Source organism: Erithacus rubecula (assembly GCF_903797595.1).
Source record: "Erithacus rubecula genome assembly, chromosome: 19".
NCBI classification, from domain to species: domain Eukaryota; kingdom Metazoa; phylum Chordata; class Aves; order Passeriformes; family Muscicapidae; genus Erithacus; species Erithacus rubecula.
In genome coordinates, this window is record NC_136671.1 from 2,018,903 (window position 1) to 2,035,682 (window position 16,780).

Genomic DNA, 16,780 nt, shown 5'->3' on the forward strand with positions numbered 1-16,780 from the left:
GAGTGCTTTTGCTCGCTGAGGGGAAATGCTGTTATCCACATTGCTTACAGTGCCTGCTCAGTGCAGTGTAAGCTCTGCAGGGGCCTGCAGCACTGTGGGGAGCTTCAGTGTGCTCTGCCAGCCTGTCCTGCACTGATCCATGCCAGCCTGTCCCTCGCTGGTGCTGTGCCCTGTCCCAGCATGTCCCACACTGATGCTGTGCCAGCCGGTCCCTCACTGGTGCTGTGGCCTCTCCCGCCCTGTTATGCACTGATGCTGCGCTGTCCCAGCCGGTCTCTCGCCGGTGCTGTGCCCTGTCCCGCTCTGAGCTCCCCGCGCTGCCGTTCCCGTCCCTCCCCTCAGCGTTTTCCCGCCGTCCCCTCAGGGAGGAGGCGCGCGCCTCCCCGTGGAGGCTTCCGCCGCGATGCCGCGCGGCCTGATGACGTCACCTCCGTGTGCCCGCGTGGCGCGATGACGCTATACGCGCGCCCGCGCGGCGCCGCGTGGCCATGGCGCTGTTCTGCATCCAGAGGTACCGCGTGCCCGGCCCCGCACCCGCTCCCTGCTCCCGTCCCGCTCCATTCTTCTCTACACCCGCTCCTGCTCCCGTCCCGCTCCATTCTTCTCTACACCCGCTCCCTGCTCCCGTCCCGCTCCATTCTCCTACACCCGCTCCTGCTCCCGTCCCGCTCCATTCTCCTACACCCGCTCCTTGCTCCTGTCCCGCTCCATTCTCCTACACCCGCTCCTGCTCCTGTCCCGCTCCATTCTCCTACACCCGCTCCTTGCTCCCGTCCCGCTCCATTCTCCTCTACACCCGCTCCTTGCTCCCGTCCCGCTCCATTCTCCTACACCCGCTCCTGCTCCCGTCCCGCTCCATTCTCCTCTACACCCGCTCCCTGCTCCCGTCCCGCTCCATTCTCCTCCACCCGCTCCTGCTCCTGTCCCGCTCCTGCTCCTGTCCCGCTCCATTCTCCTACACCCGCTCCTGTCCCGCTCCATTCTCCTACACCCGCTCCTGCTCCCGTCCCGCTCCATTCTCCTCTACACCCGCTCCTGCTCCCGTCCCGCTCCATTCTCCTCTACACCCGCTCCCTGCTCCCGTCCCGCTCCATTCTCCTACACCCGCTCCTGCTCCCGTCCCGCTCCATTATCTTACACCCGCTCCTGCTCCTGTCCCGCTCCATTCTCCTCTACACCCGCTCCTGCTCCTGTCCCGCTCCATTCTCCTACACCCGCTCCTGCTCCCGTCCCGCTCCATTCTCCTACACCCGCTCCTGCTCCCGTCCCGCTCCATTCTCCTACACCCGCTCCTTGCTCCCGTCCCGCTCCATTCTCCCGCACCCGCTCCTGCTCCCGTCCCGCTCCATTATTTTACACCCGCTCCTGCTCCCGTCCCGCTCCATTCTCCTCTACACCCGCTCCTGCTCCCGTCCCGCTCCATTCTCCTACACCCGCTCCCTGCTCCCGTCCGGCTCCATTTTCCTACACCCGCTCCCTGCTCCCGTCCCGCTCCATTATCTTACACCCGCTCCCTGCTCCCGCACCCGCTCCTGCTCCTGCGCCCTCTGCCGTGCTGAGGAGGTTTGTGTGTCTGCCGCAGGTACGGCGGGGAGGATGAGCAGGAGCAGCAGGAGGCTGAGGCGGAGGAGCGGGCGCGGCTGCTGCTGGAGCGGCTGCAGCAGCAGGCGAGGGCCCGGCAGCTCCAGAGGCAGCGAGAGGCGCCGCCCCAGGGCAGGGAAGGGCCGGGGGGAGCGGGGCTGAGCCCCGCGGGGGAGCCCGACAGAAAGGGGAAGAGGAAGAGGGACAGTGACGAGCAGCCCAGTGCGCCTAGACAGAAGAAACTGAAGACAAAACAACAGCCCCGCTGCTCCTCAGAAGAAAGTGCTGGCGCTGGGGAGGCAGCAGATGGCAGCAGCCCCCCGAAGAAGAAGAAGAAAGCAAATAGAAGGAAATCGAAAGCACAGCAAGAGAGGACTGAAACAGGTAAGAATAAGTGAGGCTGTAGGATTTCAGTTCATTGTTATTGACAGTTTGCACAGAAAAGTGGGCATAGTTGCTCTTTGAATAACTTGCCCAGTGAACCGGATTTTATTTGCATCTCCTTAATATGTTCCAAATTTTTTTTTTTTTTTTTTGAGGGAAGGCCCTGTACTGCAAACTTTGAGGATCAGTTTAGTGTAAGGGGAGGAGGGAAGCATGTCACATCACCTCAGTCTTGTTGCATCTATACCAACAAAGAAGTGTTTGACTTTTGCACTGGGATTTAGGAAAAAAGAGCTTGCAAGGACTTATTGCCCAAGTCCTGTGTTGTAACATTGCCATATCTCTTCAATGTGGTGTGGTCTGACCTGTGGCTTTGTATTGCTGTTACCCAAATTCTAGATTCTGAAGAAGATATAAAACAACAGGAAAACAGAAACAACTTTAAAAAGAAGTCTAATAAAAGGAAGAAGACGGATGAGGCAACACAAGGAGATGAAAAAGGGAAGAAAGAGAGCAGTGAAAAAGCTGAAGGAAATCAAACTACAAAGGAGGAGCTGTCCTTATTATCCTCAGGGGAAGAGGCAAATTGTCCACCCTCCAGTATGATGATTATTGGAGACCATGATGCAAAACCAGTGCAGAAGGTAACCAGCTTGGCTGAATTTTGCTGTGATGGTTAGGAAAAGAATGCTTCTTGCAAATCTATTTTCCATGTGGTCTATCCATATTCTCCTTTCCCTCACCTCAGGTGCAGCCCTTCTTGCCACAGTGGCTTGCTCAACCCAAGCGGGTGCAGAAGCGCATCAGGGATAACCTGTGTCCCATCAGTGACGTCCCAGGCATCCATCCCCGGCTGCTGAAAAAGCTGCAGATGAATGGAATAGAGTCCTTCTTCCCAGGTGCCTTGAGAGTGCTTTTGTTCCTTTCTAAAGGGGCTTAAAGAGTTCTGCAGTCTGGTGCTGTATATGTTGTGTAGGCAGTGAAGTAAAATACAGGACAAAATGTAATGCATGAAAGGGATTGCAGCAGATTTAACCCTTCTTTCTCTAAGCTTTGTCTAGGCTGAGTAAAGGTCTGTTATCTACTCATAAATCCAGCTTGGAGTAATGGCTCAGAGCTGCCCAAAGAGGGAGTCTTACTTGTGCCCTCACATTTTCCTCCTTATGCCAAGCTCGTGCTTTAGCTCCTCTCTTTCCTCTGTCTCTGCTGCTGATCCCAGCTTCCTGGGAACTCACTCAGCTCGTTAAAGCAAAAATAGCCAAACAAAAATGGGAAATCTGCTTGTTTTCTGTTGCTTTGCCAGTTTTGCAAACAAGTACAGTAAAAGCCAGTTCTTAAATAAGAAGAAAGGACAGCTGGATGCAAGGACAAGGTTAGAGGGTGACCTTCAGTCCAGCTGAGCCTGGAGACTTAGGCTGTGTCAGAGACCTCTCGGGGTTATGCTGGGAAGCCAGCTCACATTTTCTCATTAAAAAAAACCTTTTATATAATACTGTGATCAATTGATGAGTTAGTTAAGCATACAGTGTGTGTTTATTTCTGTTTTTGCTCAGTCCAGGCCGAGGTGATTCCTGCCATTCTCCAGAGTGCCTCCAATGGGTACCTGCTGGGGCGGGGTGGGTTCCGCCCCAAGGACATCTGTGTCTCTGCACCCACAGGCAGTGGGAAGACCCTGTCTTTTGTCATACCCATTGTTCAGGTGAGTTTATCCTCAGAGAAGTATCTCTAGGGGAGTTGCTGGCATTGCTTTTGTTCAAGCAAAACCTGAACTTGAAAGTAGGTCGAAAAGCCAAGGAATTTGTGGACATAAGGCAGCAGATTTTCAGCTCAGAGCTGTCTGAGGGAGCTTCTTGTCAGCATCCCACTCCTTTTCTCAGACAGCAGGCACAGCATGAAGACTTGGAAGGGTGGAGGGAGAAAAATGGAAACACAAAACTGTGAGAATGTGTCAAGCCCATCTTCTCTTGTTAGGTTCAAGAGCCCTGTTCTCCCCCATTCTTTCAGGGACTGACTTGTCCTTTATTTTGGCAGGTTCTGTTAGATCGAGTGGTTTGCCACGTACGAGCTCTGGTTGTTCTGCCCACCAAAGAACTGGCACAACAGGTGTGTAGCTCCTCACCATCTCTGAGCAGAGCTGGGCTGAGGCTGGTGCTAGTGCTTTGGCTGTTCTGTGGAGCAGGCTGCCAGTGGGTTTGGTGCTGTTTATGTAATGAAAACAATTTACTGCAGCTGATAAAGCCCATCTCTTTGCAGGTGAGTAAAGTGTTCAACGTTTACACTGACGGGACAGGTCTGAAGGTCGCTTTGATTACTGGCCAGAAATCTTTTGCAAAGGAGCAGGAGATGCTTGTTCAGAAAAAGTAGGTTAAAAGGTATTTTGACAAGGTTTATAGAGATTGCAAGTTAATTAATCTCATTAAGGTGGGGTCAGGATACAGACTATTGCAACACAGCATTGTACTATCATGATTTTGGATAATGGGTTTATATGCTGGACTCTGGTGATTCTGTCTTTGTCACAGTGCTTGTTATACCCCTGTTTTGTGATTGTAATGTTTTACTAGATTTTTGGGGTTCTTCACCAGCAGATGCTCAGAATGTGTTTGCTATGTGCCTGTGGGTACATATGACTGTGTGGGATTTTGCTGCCATTAAACTTTATTGGAAAGCAATGAAGAATAACACTTTCTATTTAAAATAACAGTGGAGACAGGTGTTTAGTGTCCACCACTGCTCCTCCATGCTTTCCAGTGTCAAGCCCATATGTGAATTTTGTTATTCCTCAGTTAATTGAGTGGTAGGAAAACCTTACAGTCTGCTTCTTAAGGTGTCTGCTACAGGCTTTGTTGTGAAGAGAGAGACTGATGGGCTGCTTGTCCTTTCAGAGTGACAGGCTACTGCAGCCTGGCTGACATTGTGGTGGCCACGCCAGGGAGGCTCACAGATCACATTAACCAGACCCCAGGCTTCAGCCTGGCACAGCTTCGCTTCCTGGTGAGTCACCTCCACAGCTCTTCCATCTGAGAGCAGTGTCTGCTACAGCAAGAATTCCTGCTTGCTTCTTATGTGGAGCATAAATTCCTCTCTGTTGGAACTGTTGTGTGGGCTTGCCTGCACTCCAGATTGTGGAGGGAGCAGTCACAAGATGAGATGTTTGATTCCAACTCGTGACACCCAAGCATCCACCCACTTCCCCTTCCCTCTTAGGCTCTTGCAAACTTGGAGTAAGGTTGGGCAAGGAAAGCAATTCTGTTGACTAGCAGCTTCCATTATCTTACCTGCTGCCTCACTGGTGACAGATAGAAAGGAAAATAAAGGCTGCCAGTATTTAATAAGTGGTGGTTTTCATCCTTGTGGGTTCAGATCGTGGATGAAGCTGACCGTATGATTGATGACATGCACCAGAACTGTCTGAACCAAATTGTCAAAGCTGCATTCCAAGGAGAGCATGACTCTGGCTCCAACATGCTTTTCCAGAGGACCAAACCAGGGCCTGTAACAGCAGCCAGGTAAGTTGCAGAGTGCATTTCCTTGAACTGATGGAATGGACACCAGCATCAGGGTGTCCCTGCCCTGCTCCACTGTGCACTGCTGCACAGACTCTCAAAGCTTGATTCCTCTGGGAAGTGTCTACCAAAATAAGGCAGCAAACAGCTGATGCCAGAGGATGTCCTGCAGACTAAGTATTGTACTCTTCAGGCTTTCTTTATTTAGACTAGAGTATCAAAGGAATGTACAAATGTTGCAAATCTGTGATCCCTTTGCACAGTGACTCTAGTAATGCCTTCTGGCAAAGCTGAGTAATGGATTCAGAGGAAAACTCTTGCAATTAACTATCTGCAGCTGCTGTTTTTGTATAGCAGTGGCAGAGATGTGTCAGAAACTGAGATGAATGACCAGGGAAGGACATGACTGGAATGAGGACATGGTAACCTGGGTGCAGGGACTTGTGCAGGAGTAATGGATTGGGGATGTGCATTTGACTGAGAATGTTCATCAGTTCTGTCTGTGAACTCTACCATAAAACAAGAGTGGAAAAGAACCTACAGGAAAGGCCCAGGGCAGGAAAAGAGTGTAAAAGAGCATTCATTGCTTCCCTTATATCATGTGAAGACACTTGGGGTGAAACTCCTTTGCCTCATCCTCAAAGCTAAATTTCTGTGCACTTTTTCTTTTAGTTCCAGCTCTCCTCAGATACCCTTACAGAAATTGCTGTTTTCAGCCACACTGACCCAGGACCCAGAGAAATTGCAGCAGCTGGATTTATTCCAGCCTCGTCTCTTCACATCTGTGTATTCTGAGAAAGACAGAGATGAGACAGAAACTGAACAAGATACTAATAATAAATACACACTCCCTGAGGGGCTATCGGTATGATGGGAATTCTTTTGAATAAGTTATACTTCAAGATTTGTTTAATTCTGGACTATCTAGTTGTGTTTTTACCCTAAAATGTCTTCCCTGTGTTTCCTTGCAAATGTGGCTTTGCGAATATATAGGACCCAGAGAGCTGTACCTTTTGCACACTTGTTTTCTCATTACTTAATGGTCATTTGGTTAAGACTTGATTATTTTTTAAAATTAATCTCTCTTCATGTGGAATTAAGTTTATCAGCAATGGGGAGTGGAACTAGGAAGTCATAATAATGTAATAATAGCACCTATTGATTGTCCATACATCTGGCATTCATTTCAAGACATGTATATACAGGACAGCCTGTAGGCAGTGCATGTTGTTACTTGCCATGGGGATGTAAGAGCATTAGAACAACTCAGGTCTCCTGTCCTCACTCATGTTGTGTCCTGCCAGCCTGTTTATTCTAAAAGGGGTGGCATCATGGGCTCTGGTTTTGCTGCTGTTACTCAGCTGTGAAACATGCAAGCTGGTGTAGGTCATGGACAGGTAGTGGGTTTCAGGGAGGATAGATTTGGCAAGAAGTAATTTTTCCCTCTGAACTCCTTCCTCCCTGTTGACTGCAGCAATGTTATGTGCCTTGTGACCTGAATTCCAAGCCTCTGCTCCTCCTGTATTTCATGCTGACAATGAAATTCACCCGCGTGTTGTGCTTTACCAACTCCAGGGAAGCCTCTCACAGGTAACTGTTAAGGAGATTGCTATTGTAGGTGTCTGTCAAGGGATCTTACAGAGGTAAGGAAGTGACAGTTTCCCTCTGTTTTTACCTGCAGGCTGTTCCTGCTGGTTCAAGCCTTTGGTGGAATCACAGTGGCAGAGTTTTCTTCTCGCTTACCTCCACATGAGAGAAGGAGAACCATGAAGGAGTTTGAACAAGGAAAAATACAACTGTGAGCATCTTAAACTAGTTTCCTGTATATTTTCCAGAACAAGCTATTTCCAGTGTAAAAAGCTGAACAGAACAAGAGACACAGTTATATGGGGTCATCTAAAACAAAGCATTTAGGTGTCTGTTGCAGAATGGGTGTGAGACTTGGACTTGTGACTTTGAATTGTTTATCCTTCATGTAACTCAGCCTGTTCTAGTCTAGCTGCTGTCTGAATTTCTATGTGTTGTTCTATAACAAGCAATAAATACAATTGGGTGTTCATAGAGTTGCTCAAAACATGCAGGTTTGCAAATCTGAAGTTTAATGTTTGTACTTTTGGGCACCTAACATTTTTATTTGGGCATCTTGTACTTGTAGGGCAGAAATGGATGTTGATGCTGAAACTGTATTTAGTGCTAGAGCTTCCTACTGAAGCAGTACCTGCTCAGACTGGCATACAGGTCTGCTTCTATCTATGTGTTTGATTTGCATTATGGTTTTGGTAGTTATATGATATCGTATCTGTATAGTGTCTCTGAGAAAAAGGTAAATACTTATTTTCTGGGTGTTGTTTTTATCCAAACCTGGTGTATAAATTCCTCCTTGACTGCTGGGATTTCTCACCTCACTATTTGTGTTCCATGCTTGTATGGAATGTTCAGATTCTTTGGAGGTTTGTAAGCTCCAGTGAGCTGGGAGGTGTCTGACATGCTTGGAGAACCTGGGAACACCCAGTAGCTTTTCATGCTCAGCAGATGGTGGCAAGCCTGTAGTGATGTTTGGAGGTCTGTGGGCAGCTAATAAGGCCAGTGGCAATAAGGAATAACTTGCAGTGCTGCTGCCAGGCTTAGAGGCAGAGGCTGGCTGTCCAGTTGGAACAGAGATTAGCAAGAATTGTGCTGTGTTCACTTGTGTTTTGTGTGTGTGTAGTGCCTGAGATGTTACCTGAAAGTTACTATGTATACATTTACAAACAGGTTAATCAGCACAGATGCCACAGCCCGAGGGATTGATGTTAAAGGAGTGAATTATGTGATAAATTATGATGCACCACAGTTCATCAGGACATACATTCACCGGTAAGAAACAGGAACAAAGGGAAGATGTCTGAGCTTGGTTTGCTTTGAGATATTCAGCAAAGGTGACATGCACTTAAAAGGGCTTTTAGCTTTCTAGCAAAAATTAAGCCTAAAAATTAATTCCAATTAAGCTTGGAATCAGACTCATAAAACTGGAGAATTTCAGCATCAGAATCTTGGAGTTGATAGTGGCAGTGAGTGTGGGGCTAAACTGACTTGAAGCTGCTTTCTCTGTTTTCAGGGTTGGAAGAACAGCTCGTGCAGGAGAAGCAGGTGTTGCTTTCAGCTTGGTCCTCAGAATCCAGGTATGTCTTTGGTGTGGGATTCATTTGAAAAGGATGCATGCAGGGGCAAAGGGATAATAAAGTTCATACTACTTCCCACCTTTCCCAGTCAGCTGAGCTTTGTGCTTGGAAACTTTGGTTATTTCCTGACTAAGCAGCATATTCCAAATGTGCTGGTTTTGTAGCTGATGGGCAGTGGTGTCTCATCTCCAGTGTCTGTTTTGTGCAGGAGCGGCGCTTCCTGCGCATGCTGAGGGATGCTGGCATCCAGGATATCCAGAAACACCCAGTGAAGGGCAACTCACTGAAGCCATTGGTGCAGCAATATGAGGGAGCTCTGTGTAAACTCGAGAAGACAGTCAAGGTAATTGAAATGGGGAAGAAAATAAACTGTGTGAGTTGCAGTTTGGTGTTTTTTTAATTGCAATTCACGCTTAGCACGAGTATTAGTGTCCAGGATCCTTATCTTTGACTGAGACAGTGCCAGCTCAGTGTGAAGGCAACATTTGTGGGTGCATTCCTATGGAATACTCAGGATGGGGAGGAGAGAAGGAGGTTTCTTGTCAAAGTTAGGCAGAATTCCTGGAGGGGTTTAAAATATATGTAGATATGGCACTTGGAGACATGATTTAGGGGTAGGTTTGGCAGTGCCAGATAAATGGTTGGATTCTTGGATGGTCTAAGGGTCTTTTTCAAGACCCAAAGCAATTCTGATTCTTGGAGGGTTTTTTCTGTTCTGTCCTTCTCTTTACCTTTGTAGCTGGCTGTTGACAGCTACTCAGAGGAGTGCAAGCAAAATGCAGAGACTAAACCTTTTGTCATTACAGAGTTTTAAGACTGTAATGTACAGCTGTCTGCAGGCCCTTTTTTATACACTAGTGTGAAGTTGAGAGCTTGGAGACAAAAGCAGAGTAGCACTTACCTTGCCAGATGAGTAGACCTAGGGATCCTTAATAGACTTTGTGCTGCATGATTTGGGTAAATGTTCTGCTCTCTAATCTGAGAACTCATAAATACCTGGCCCTGAAAGATGATGATTTTGAGTTGTAGACTAGGAATGTTTGAGGACTGAGACAGAAAGGATTATTAAATTGTCCTATTCCTCCTTGAAATTGCTTCAGTGTGACTCTGAGACAGGGGCATCTTCAGTGACCTTCTCAACTTTAATTTTGAGCAGAATGAGCGAGCACAGAAGCGAGCCTGAACAAGTGGAGGCTGAGATGGCTGATGTGGCACTGAAGCTGCTGAGTGGAACAGGCCATGGACTGTTCCCCAGCACAGCAGCACTGTGGTCTCTCAATGGTCAGTTCCTCAACCTTATCAAGTATGAAGTCAGCTATTACAGTCCTTATTCCTCTTTCAAGGACGCTGTGAACAGAGTTCAGTTACTGCTTTATTAAAAAAAAAAAGATAAATTTTGAGATACAGCTTGTCTTGAAGAGGACTTTGTATTGTATCCTGCTGGCATATGCAGAATTACCACCAGCTCTTGAGCAAGGCATGATGGATCTGCTGCCCACCAACAGTGAAGTTTGTGCTCTCACTTCTGCTCTGGGACAATGGTTCTGTCTGTCTGCAGCTGCATGAAGACCAGTGCAGTGCCTGCAGCAGAAATGTGTTTGAAGAGCTGCTCTAGACTGTAATGATTCCAGCTTTTAAGTAAATATTAAATAAATATATATATATTTAAAACGGTGTCTAATAAAGGTTCCTGGGCTCAGGAATTGGACTTGAAGATCCTTGGTTCCTTCCAACTATTTTATGATTAGGGATGGAGATACTGTTAAAAGGACACAAGTCTTGTGTCGTGTCCTTTTCTTGCCTATGTTGTTTCCCTCCAATGTCCTGTACCAGAGGTAGCAGCAGGTATTATTAAGTGTGGACTGATGTTAATGCAGACTGAAATATCTGATGTCTAATATGAATGTCCTGGAGCAAGCTCATGTCACTGCAAGGCATAACCCTGTATTTGACACATGCCATGATATTTTTAGCTGCCTGGCAGAAGGGTTACAGCTGCCCTGTAGCTGTGGTCTGCAGCTGCTCTCCAAGGGTTGCTTCTCCTTCAGCAGAAATGGCTCCAGCTCTGGCTTTTGTTTTGCAAAGCAAAATAAATGTACACAAGCATTAGCAATAAATTATGAAAGCTGGGAATCTTGAAGGAATGGGTTTTGGGAGTGGTGGTTGAATCTTGTGCAGATAGGAGCACGGTTGTTTGACAGCAGTACAGCAGTCTGTGTTCTCCTACTGTGGCTGCTGCCTCTCCAGATGCTTTTCCATAGCACGGCTGTCTGGGCTGGTGCTGGAGTCACCGGAACGGAAAATCCTCTTGTGCAAGAGCTGTGAATTGCCACGAACAAAAGCAGGCTGTGCCGTTTCTTTATCATTGAGGGCAGTTTTGGGACAAGCCGGTACGCCACGGCACGCAAGGCAGATCCCAGCGGGGCCGTGCGATCGGCCCTGCCCCGGGCTGGGCGCTGCCGCTCCGCCCCGCCTGGGGCGGGACGGGCTTGAAAAGCTCCGGGCAAGGGACAGGCGGCGACAATAGCAGCGACAGCGACAGGATGGGGCTGGAGCTGTACCTGGACCTGCTCTCGCAGCCCTGCCGGGCGCTCTACATCTTCGCCCGGAGCAACAACATCCCCTTCGAGTTCAAGAAGGTGGAGCTGTCTAAGGGTGAGTGGGGGCGGCGGGTGTCCCCAGGCTTGGCGGGTGTCCCCAGGCTTGGCGGGTGTCCCCAGCCCCAGGCTTTGCCAATGTCCCGCTGTTCCCCCCCAGCACTCAGGGTCCCTTCGCCTCTGCCGGGGGCGATGCTCCAGTCCAGCCCCCGGGAAAGCGGAGAGTTACTCCCTGTCCCCATCACTGTCAGATGCTGGCGGAGGGTGGGGTGGCCCTCCTGGAGCCTTCACAAAAACAAGACTTGATTCTCCAATGTGATCCTGGGTTTTAAGTACCGATTTCAGTGCCTGTGCCCCTCTGCAGCAAACAGGACTTTGCCAAAGCATGTGATATCTTTGAAATCGGCCCCACCCCAGCAGAAAAACACGCTTTTCTGAGAAGCACTCAGGATGTGCCAGGTCTGAGGCGTTCCCCATTTCGATGGGAAACAAAAAGCTGCAGACATGGGACGTTCGTGTACGGGTGAGGACGGCCGAGGTGTGTGGCTCTTGTTCAGTAACTGAACTTAGAAAAGTTTGTGCTCTGATAAGCAGCAGCAGTTGCTGCAGAGCAGCCCTTCTCCTTTTGGCAGAGGTTCGCACCCCCTTGGGAGGCTCGTCGTGCACCAGCTTGGTGAGCTGTCCGCATGTGTAGGAGGGCAGGGCAGGGGTAGGGCTGCCCCTCTGGGGGCTCCACGGTTTGTGGTCAGGTTGTTTTGAGAGGGTTGAGGACAGCTTGTGATGGCTGTGGAGCGAGACAGTGCAGCTGCCAGTAATCTGAACTGAGAAATGAAGGGAGTGCTCTGGGTTAAAAACAACTGATGACTGGTAGGAGCCTATCCAAAGGTATGTTTTCACCAAAGGAGACCCAAAGATCTGTATCTTCTTTCTTTGTAATTGAAGCTGGTAACCTTCAGCCTTTCCAGATATCTGATGGACTTGAAACTAAGGTGAGGCATTGGGCATAAAAAAGTCCTCAGTAAGTAATGCTTAAAACCAGTGAAAGATGAGAAGGCTCCTGAAGCTGAAATTGATAAATGAACAAAAGAGGCTCCAACTTGAGAGAAACCTCAGATGTGTTGCAGCTGAGCCTTTGGGTGTTTCCCTGCACCTGAGCTGTGCATTGGTTGTACCTTACTGTGGCTTTCCTCCCACTTGGCTCATAGCAAAAGATTTTTGCAATTGTTGGGGTAAGCTGGGAGTTGATTCATGTTGTGTCCTTCCCCTTCTTTCTCAATAAACTAAATGTTGTTCAGTGAGACACTGGAGCAAAGGAGAGGAGACTGGAGGGCAAGGAATGAGAGCATCAAAGAAAATGGAATGACTGAAATGCCAGGATAGGGGAAGTGAGAGAGAGGAAGGAAAGGGAATTAAATCACAGATTCCCAATGCTCTGTGCCTCTTGGCAACAGTGCCTGCTTTTGGCCTGTGAATTTAAGATGGGTGATTTGGGTGCATCTCATCCCAATCTTGCAGAATGTGCACTTCCCATGACATGGAGAAACTCTCCAGGTACCTGCACTGGGTACCACAGTGAGGGAGACTGCACTGCACAGGGACTTGACACTGCCTCCTAAGGTTCCTTGCTGCATTGGTACCATCACTGCACAGTTTATAGCACAAGGTGACAGAACTGAGCTGGTGGGTTAAATGTGATGCCCCAGAAAAGCTCTCTGCCCAAGTAGGCAGGTGTCAATGGAAGGGGGAGAGTGAGAGTGGATGGGAATCACATGACATTCAAACAACACCTGAAGACCTGGAATCTGCACACTTTATCTTTTTGAGAGGGGTAGGGCAGATGGGCTGTGAGCCAAGTGACAGGGGAATAGTCACAAATCAGGTTTGCCAAGTATCAGAACAACTATATTTGCTTCCAGAGCATCTCTGGCACACAGATTCTCAGATGGCTCACATAGCAGGACATGGCACAAGGTTAGTTACACATTAAAGGGGCTTGAATACCCCAGGCAGCCACATGTGACTGAAGTGAGTGGGTGAAAGAGGCTGTCACAAACAAGTCACATAAAACAAGGTTTATGGGACTGGTTTCAGAAATAATGTAGTATACTGAGATCTCAGATGAACAAAGCATCTTCTCTTGTCAGGTTCACTCTGCCTACCTTTTGGGAAGGACCTACAAGAAGGCTTAAAAGCAACCTCAAATTTGTATTTACTCTTACAAAAGATATGCAAAATGCACAGGAGCTAATTGAAAGATCTGTAACGGTTTTACATGATCTGTACCCATGGTTTTACATGGAATCACAGGAATTTATTTTCATCTGTGGACTTTAGAAAGAGTACTTGAATATAAATTACATTATCTTCCAGAAAACGTTATCTGCTTTCTCACAGTCCTTCCTTCCTTAGTGAGTGAGATCCCTTTGCTCTAAGGTGCTTGGTGTTCCCTCTGGATTTGCACAGGACAGGAACCTTCAGGCACAAACTTGGAGTGGATGTCAAGGGCTGTTGGTATGAAAGGACTCCAAACCATCCTGCCCTGAGTCAAGAGGTGGGTCTGGTATGCAGGCAATAAACAAGTAAGCTGATATCACAGGGCTAGCCCCCTACTCACTCTGCAGCACTTACTCCTTGGTTATAAACTTGATAGAAGACTCAATTTGTAACATCAAAAACAAGAACTGAAGCCAGATGGTCCCCACAAACTCCTCAGGTGTTTGCAAACAGCTCCTGAGTATTCCTGCCAAGTAAAACTTCTCCTTTGCCTCCTCAGGGCAGCACAGGACAGAGGAATTTCGGAAGGTGAATGTGCTGATGAAGGTGCCTGCACTTAGGGATGGTTCTTTCACCTTAGCAGAGAGGTGAGGCCCAAATAAGCTCAATAACCTGCTGCAGTATTGTTTATCCCAGTGCTTGGATTCTGCCAGTGTACTGCTGGCAGGTTTTTGTTTCCTTCCTACACTATGTTCCACTTGTACATAACAAACCTGTGTTTCAAGAGAAGCTATCTTATGTAAGCAGCTTGAACAGCATTAATAGTAGAAAAAGCTGCTGCTTGGAGCTACTTTGCTACTTTGTGGACAGTGTTTCTCAGCTTAAATACCTGTCCTGCTCTCTGCCTGCAGCTGGAGGCTGTAGGTCAGTGCAGGAAATCTGACACAAAGCACCTGCTGCTGGATGGCCAGGTCACGGTATATACTCATTCTGCAGCTCCTGTTTGCTCAAAACTGTACCAGCAGACTACACCTGTGTTGCTGGACAATTACCTCATATCAGAGATTGCAGTCCACAAGCAGCAGCACAAACTCTCCTGTGCTCTGCCCTGCTGCACTTCTACCTGACTCCCATCTGCTTTGTGTGGCTGCTTGTCCAGCAGTGCAAAATTTGGGGGGGAAAGAAAGGATGAAGCTCTTTTATCTCAGATGATCCACTCATTGGTCTGTCTTATTTTCTGGGCAGCATTGCAATCCTCCTGTACCTGGTCCAGAAATTCAAGACTCCTGATCACTGGTACCCATCTGACCTGCAAAAAAGGGCTAGGGTTGATGAGTACCTGTCCTGGCAGCATGCCAACATCCGTGCCAAGGGGAGCAAGTTGTTCTTAACCAAGGTAAAACTGCTACATATCAAAAATGAAGTGCTAAGAATGGGAGTGAAATGGCCTGTCTTTGTGCAGGGCCTTTCTCAGCAAATGTACAAGCCAAGTGAGAGGCAGGAACAAAGCTGACCTGGCTGCTGGAGGGAGCCTAGCTGAAGTGGCCTGGATCCTTCATGCTGCAGCCAAAGGTCCAGAGCAAATACATCCTGGGTGAGCAGCTCCCCCAGCCACAGCTCAGTGCTGGCTGCCTGTTCCATGGAAAGCAACAATCTCCCTCTGGAAAACAAAACACAGGTGCTGGCAGATGATACACGTTTCCCTTGAGCGGAGACTCTTGTGGTTGAATTTTCAGATTTCTAGGCAGCAGACAAAGAGAGGCAGGAAGTAATGGCTGGCATTATTGTTAACCTGTTGATGAGCAGTTCTGGTTGTTCTCATGCATGGCTGGTGAGGGATCCTCAGAAGGTGGCAGTGAGAGTGTGATGACTAGATTTGAAAGGAAACACATAAAAAGCAACTTGTTTCTTCTTCCTGCCAGGTAATGCTGCCTCTCATCACAGGCCAGCCACTTCCTCCAGAGAAACTGGAGTTTGTTACTGAGGAGCTGAACGTTGCCCTGAAGCAGTTTGAGGAGAAGTTCTTGCAGGACAAGCCCTTCATCGCAGGCAGCGAGGTCTCCCTGGCAGACATTGTAGCACTGGTGGAGCTCATGCAGGTGAGCATCAACCCCAGCACTGCTGGGTGTGGAGCTGGGCTGTGGGCAGGGCAGGCAGGCTGCACCCCCAGCTCTGCAATGGCAGATCTTCCCTGGGGTTAAATCTTGCTCCTTTTTGACCTTAACCACAATTAAGTTTACTGGGGGAAAACCTACTTTGATGAAACAGTTCTTTCTATAGAAATTTGGACAGAATTGATCAGGAAAGTACAGATATTTGGATGAGCTGTGTTGGTGTGCATGGACTTCCTTCTTCTGGGGTTAACCATGTCAGAGCTCTTTGCTGCACATCCCAAGGGACAGCAGCTGCTGAGGATGTCATGACCTAAGAGATGAGCTCCACCTAACATCATTGCTGCTGCTCTGAGCCAGAAGCATACTCATCTTTCATGTGGTGCCATTCCTGGCAAATGCCTTGTTTGCCTCACTCTGTGCTGTGTCTATCTGCAGCCTGTGTGTGCTGGTTATGACCTGTTTGAGGAGAGGCCAAAGTTAAAGGAGTGGCGCAGGCGGGTGGAGGAAGCTGTGGGGAAGGAGCTCTTCCAGGAAGCCCACCAAGACATCATGAACATTAAGAACTTGACTGCTGATCAGCTTGCGCCTGAGTTGATGGAGAATTTCAAGCAGCAGCTCCTAAAGCAGTTTTAGAGGTTTATGCTCTAATAAAGCCAGAATTAGAGGATTATGCTCTAATAAAATGGATTTTTTTTTTTAAGGCTTATTGTAGTCTTTCACCATTTCTTCTATAAACCATACAGAAACACCATTCCTCAAAATGTGCTTCCCTTCATTCACAGCCTTTTTGCAACTTAGGAGGGAAGAAAAATTACATCTTAGACTGCCATGAGCTACTTTCCCTCTTGTGCATTGCAGCAGGGGAACTGTACCCTGTAGGCTTTTCTTTCATGCTCCAGCACCACTGAAGGTTCCAGGGCCGAGGTGAATCAGTCTGTGTGGGAACAGGGACAGTCAGAGCTGCCCTCCCATCTCTGTTCTGGGTTTTCCAGGCAGAACAGGTGTGTCTGAAACAAGGAAAAACCATTGTAGCAGATGCTTTTCACTTTGCCAAGTGAAGAGTCTGCTGGAAGATTTTTGCTCAGGTCAGGACCCAGCCCTTGGTGGGAACCCTACCAGGGCCCTTGGACACCTGGCCACTAGATGCTGCTGTGTCACCTGTGAGAGCAAAGGGACACAGTGCCCAGGAGCAGGGAGCTGTGCTGGATGCCTCCAGGGATGTC

The 16,780-nt window shown here is 48.4% G+C and overlaps 2 protein-coding genes across 3 annotated transcripts; both read left to right on the forward strand.

Moving 5' to 3' along the window:
* Positions 1-467: 467 nt before the first annotated feature.
* DDX51 (DEAD-box helicase 51) lies at positions 468-10,304 on the forward strand. 2 transcript variants are annotated; one of them, XM_079323101.1, is made up of 16 exons: positions 468-511; positions 1,583-1,965; positions 2,365-2,609; positions 2,714-2,864; positions 3,492-3,664; positions 3,997-4,068; positions 4,219-4,325; positions 4,851-4,959; positions 5,329-5,474; positions 6,144-6,336; positions 6,946-7,061; positions 7,153-7,269; positions 8,226-8,327; positions 8,569-8,632; positions 8,841-8,975; positions 9,789-10,304. In XM_079323101.1, the coding sequence occupies exons 1-16, from the start codon at positions 489-491 to the stop codon at positions 9,813-9,815; spliced, it is 2,163 nt and encodes a 720-aa protein (XP_079179227.1). In that variant the 5' UTR covers positions 468-488; the 3' UTR covers positions 9,816-10,304. The 2 variants fall into 2 exon arrangements, with proteins under 2 accessions (XP_079179227.1, XP_079179228.1); XM_079323102.1 differs by having other exon boundaries at positions 3,519-3,664.
* Positions 10,305-11,122: 818 nt separating this feature from the next.
* Positions 11,123-16,251, forward strand: LOC306810359 (glutathione S-transferase theta-1-like). The gene is made up of 5 exons (XM_079322859.1): positions 11,123-11,287; positions 14,003-14,090; positions 14,689-14,839; positions 15,366-15,542; positions 15,993-16,251. The coding sequence occupies exons 1-5, from the start codon at positions 11,176-11,178 to the stop codon at positions 16,188-16,190; spliced, it is 726 nt and encodes a 241-aa protein (XP_079178985.1). The 5' UTR covers positions 11,123-11,175; the 3' UTR covers positions 16,191-16,251.
* Positions 16,252-16,780: the final 529 nt, after the last annotated feature.

Excerpts from the sequence above, each read along its gene's own strand:
- DDX51 (XM_079323101.1), top strand. The coding sequence starts at position 489 with ATGGCGCTGTTCTGCATCCAGAG. Across the intron at positions 2,610-2,713 it reads ATGCAAAACCAGTGCAGAAG|GTGCAGCCCTTCTTGCCACA; the intron begins GTAACCAGCTTG and ends CCCTCACCTCAG. Across the intron at positions 4,326-4,850 it reads GAGATGCTTGTTCAGAAAAA|AGTGACAGGCTACTGCAGCC; the intron begins GTAGGTTAAAAG and ends TTGTCCTTTCAG.
- LOC306810359 (XM_079322859.1), top strand. The coding sequence starts at position 11,176 with ATGGGGCTGGAGCTGTACCTGGACCTGCTCTCGCAGCCCTGCCGGGCG. Across the intron at positions 14,840-15,365 it reads GCAAGTTGTTCTTAACCAAG|GTAATGCTGCCTCTCATCAC; the intron begins GTAAAACTGCTA and ends TCTTCCTGCCAG. Across the intron at positions 15,543-15,992 it reads CACTGGTGGAGCTCATGCAG|CCTGTGTGTGCTGGTTATGA; the intron begins GTGAGCATCAAC and ends GTCTATCTGCAG.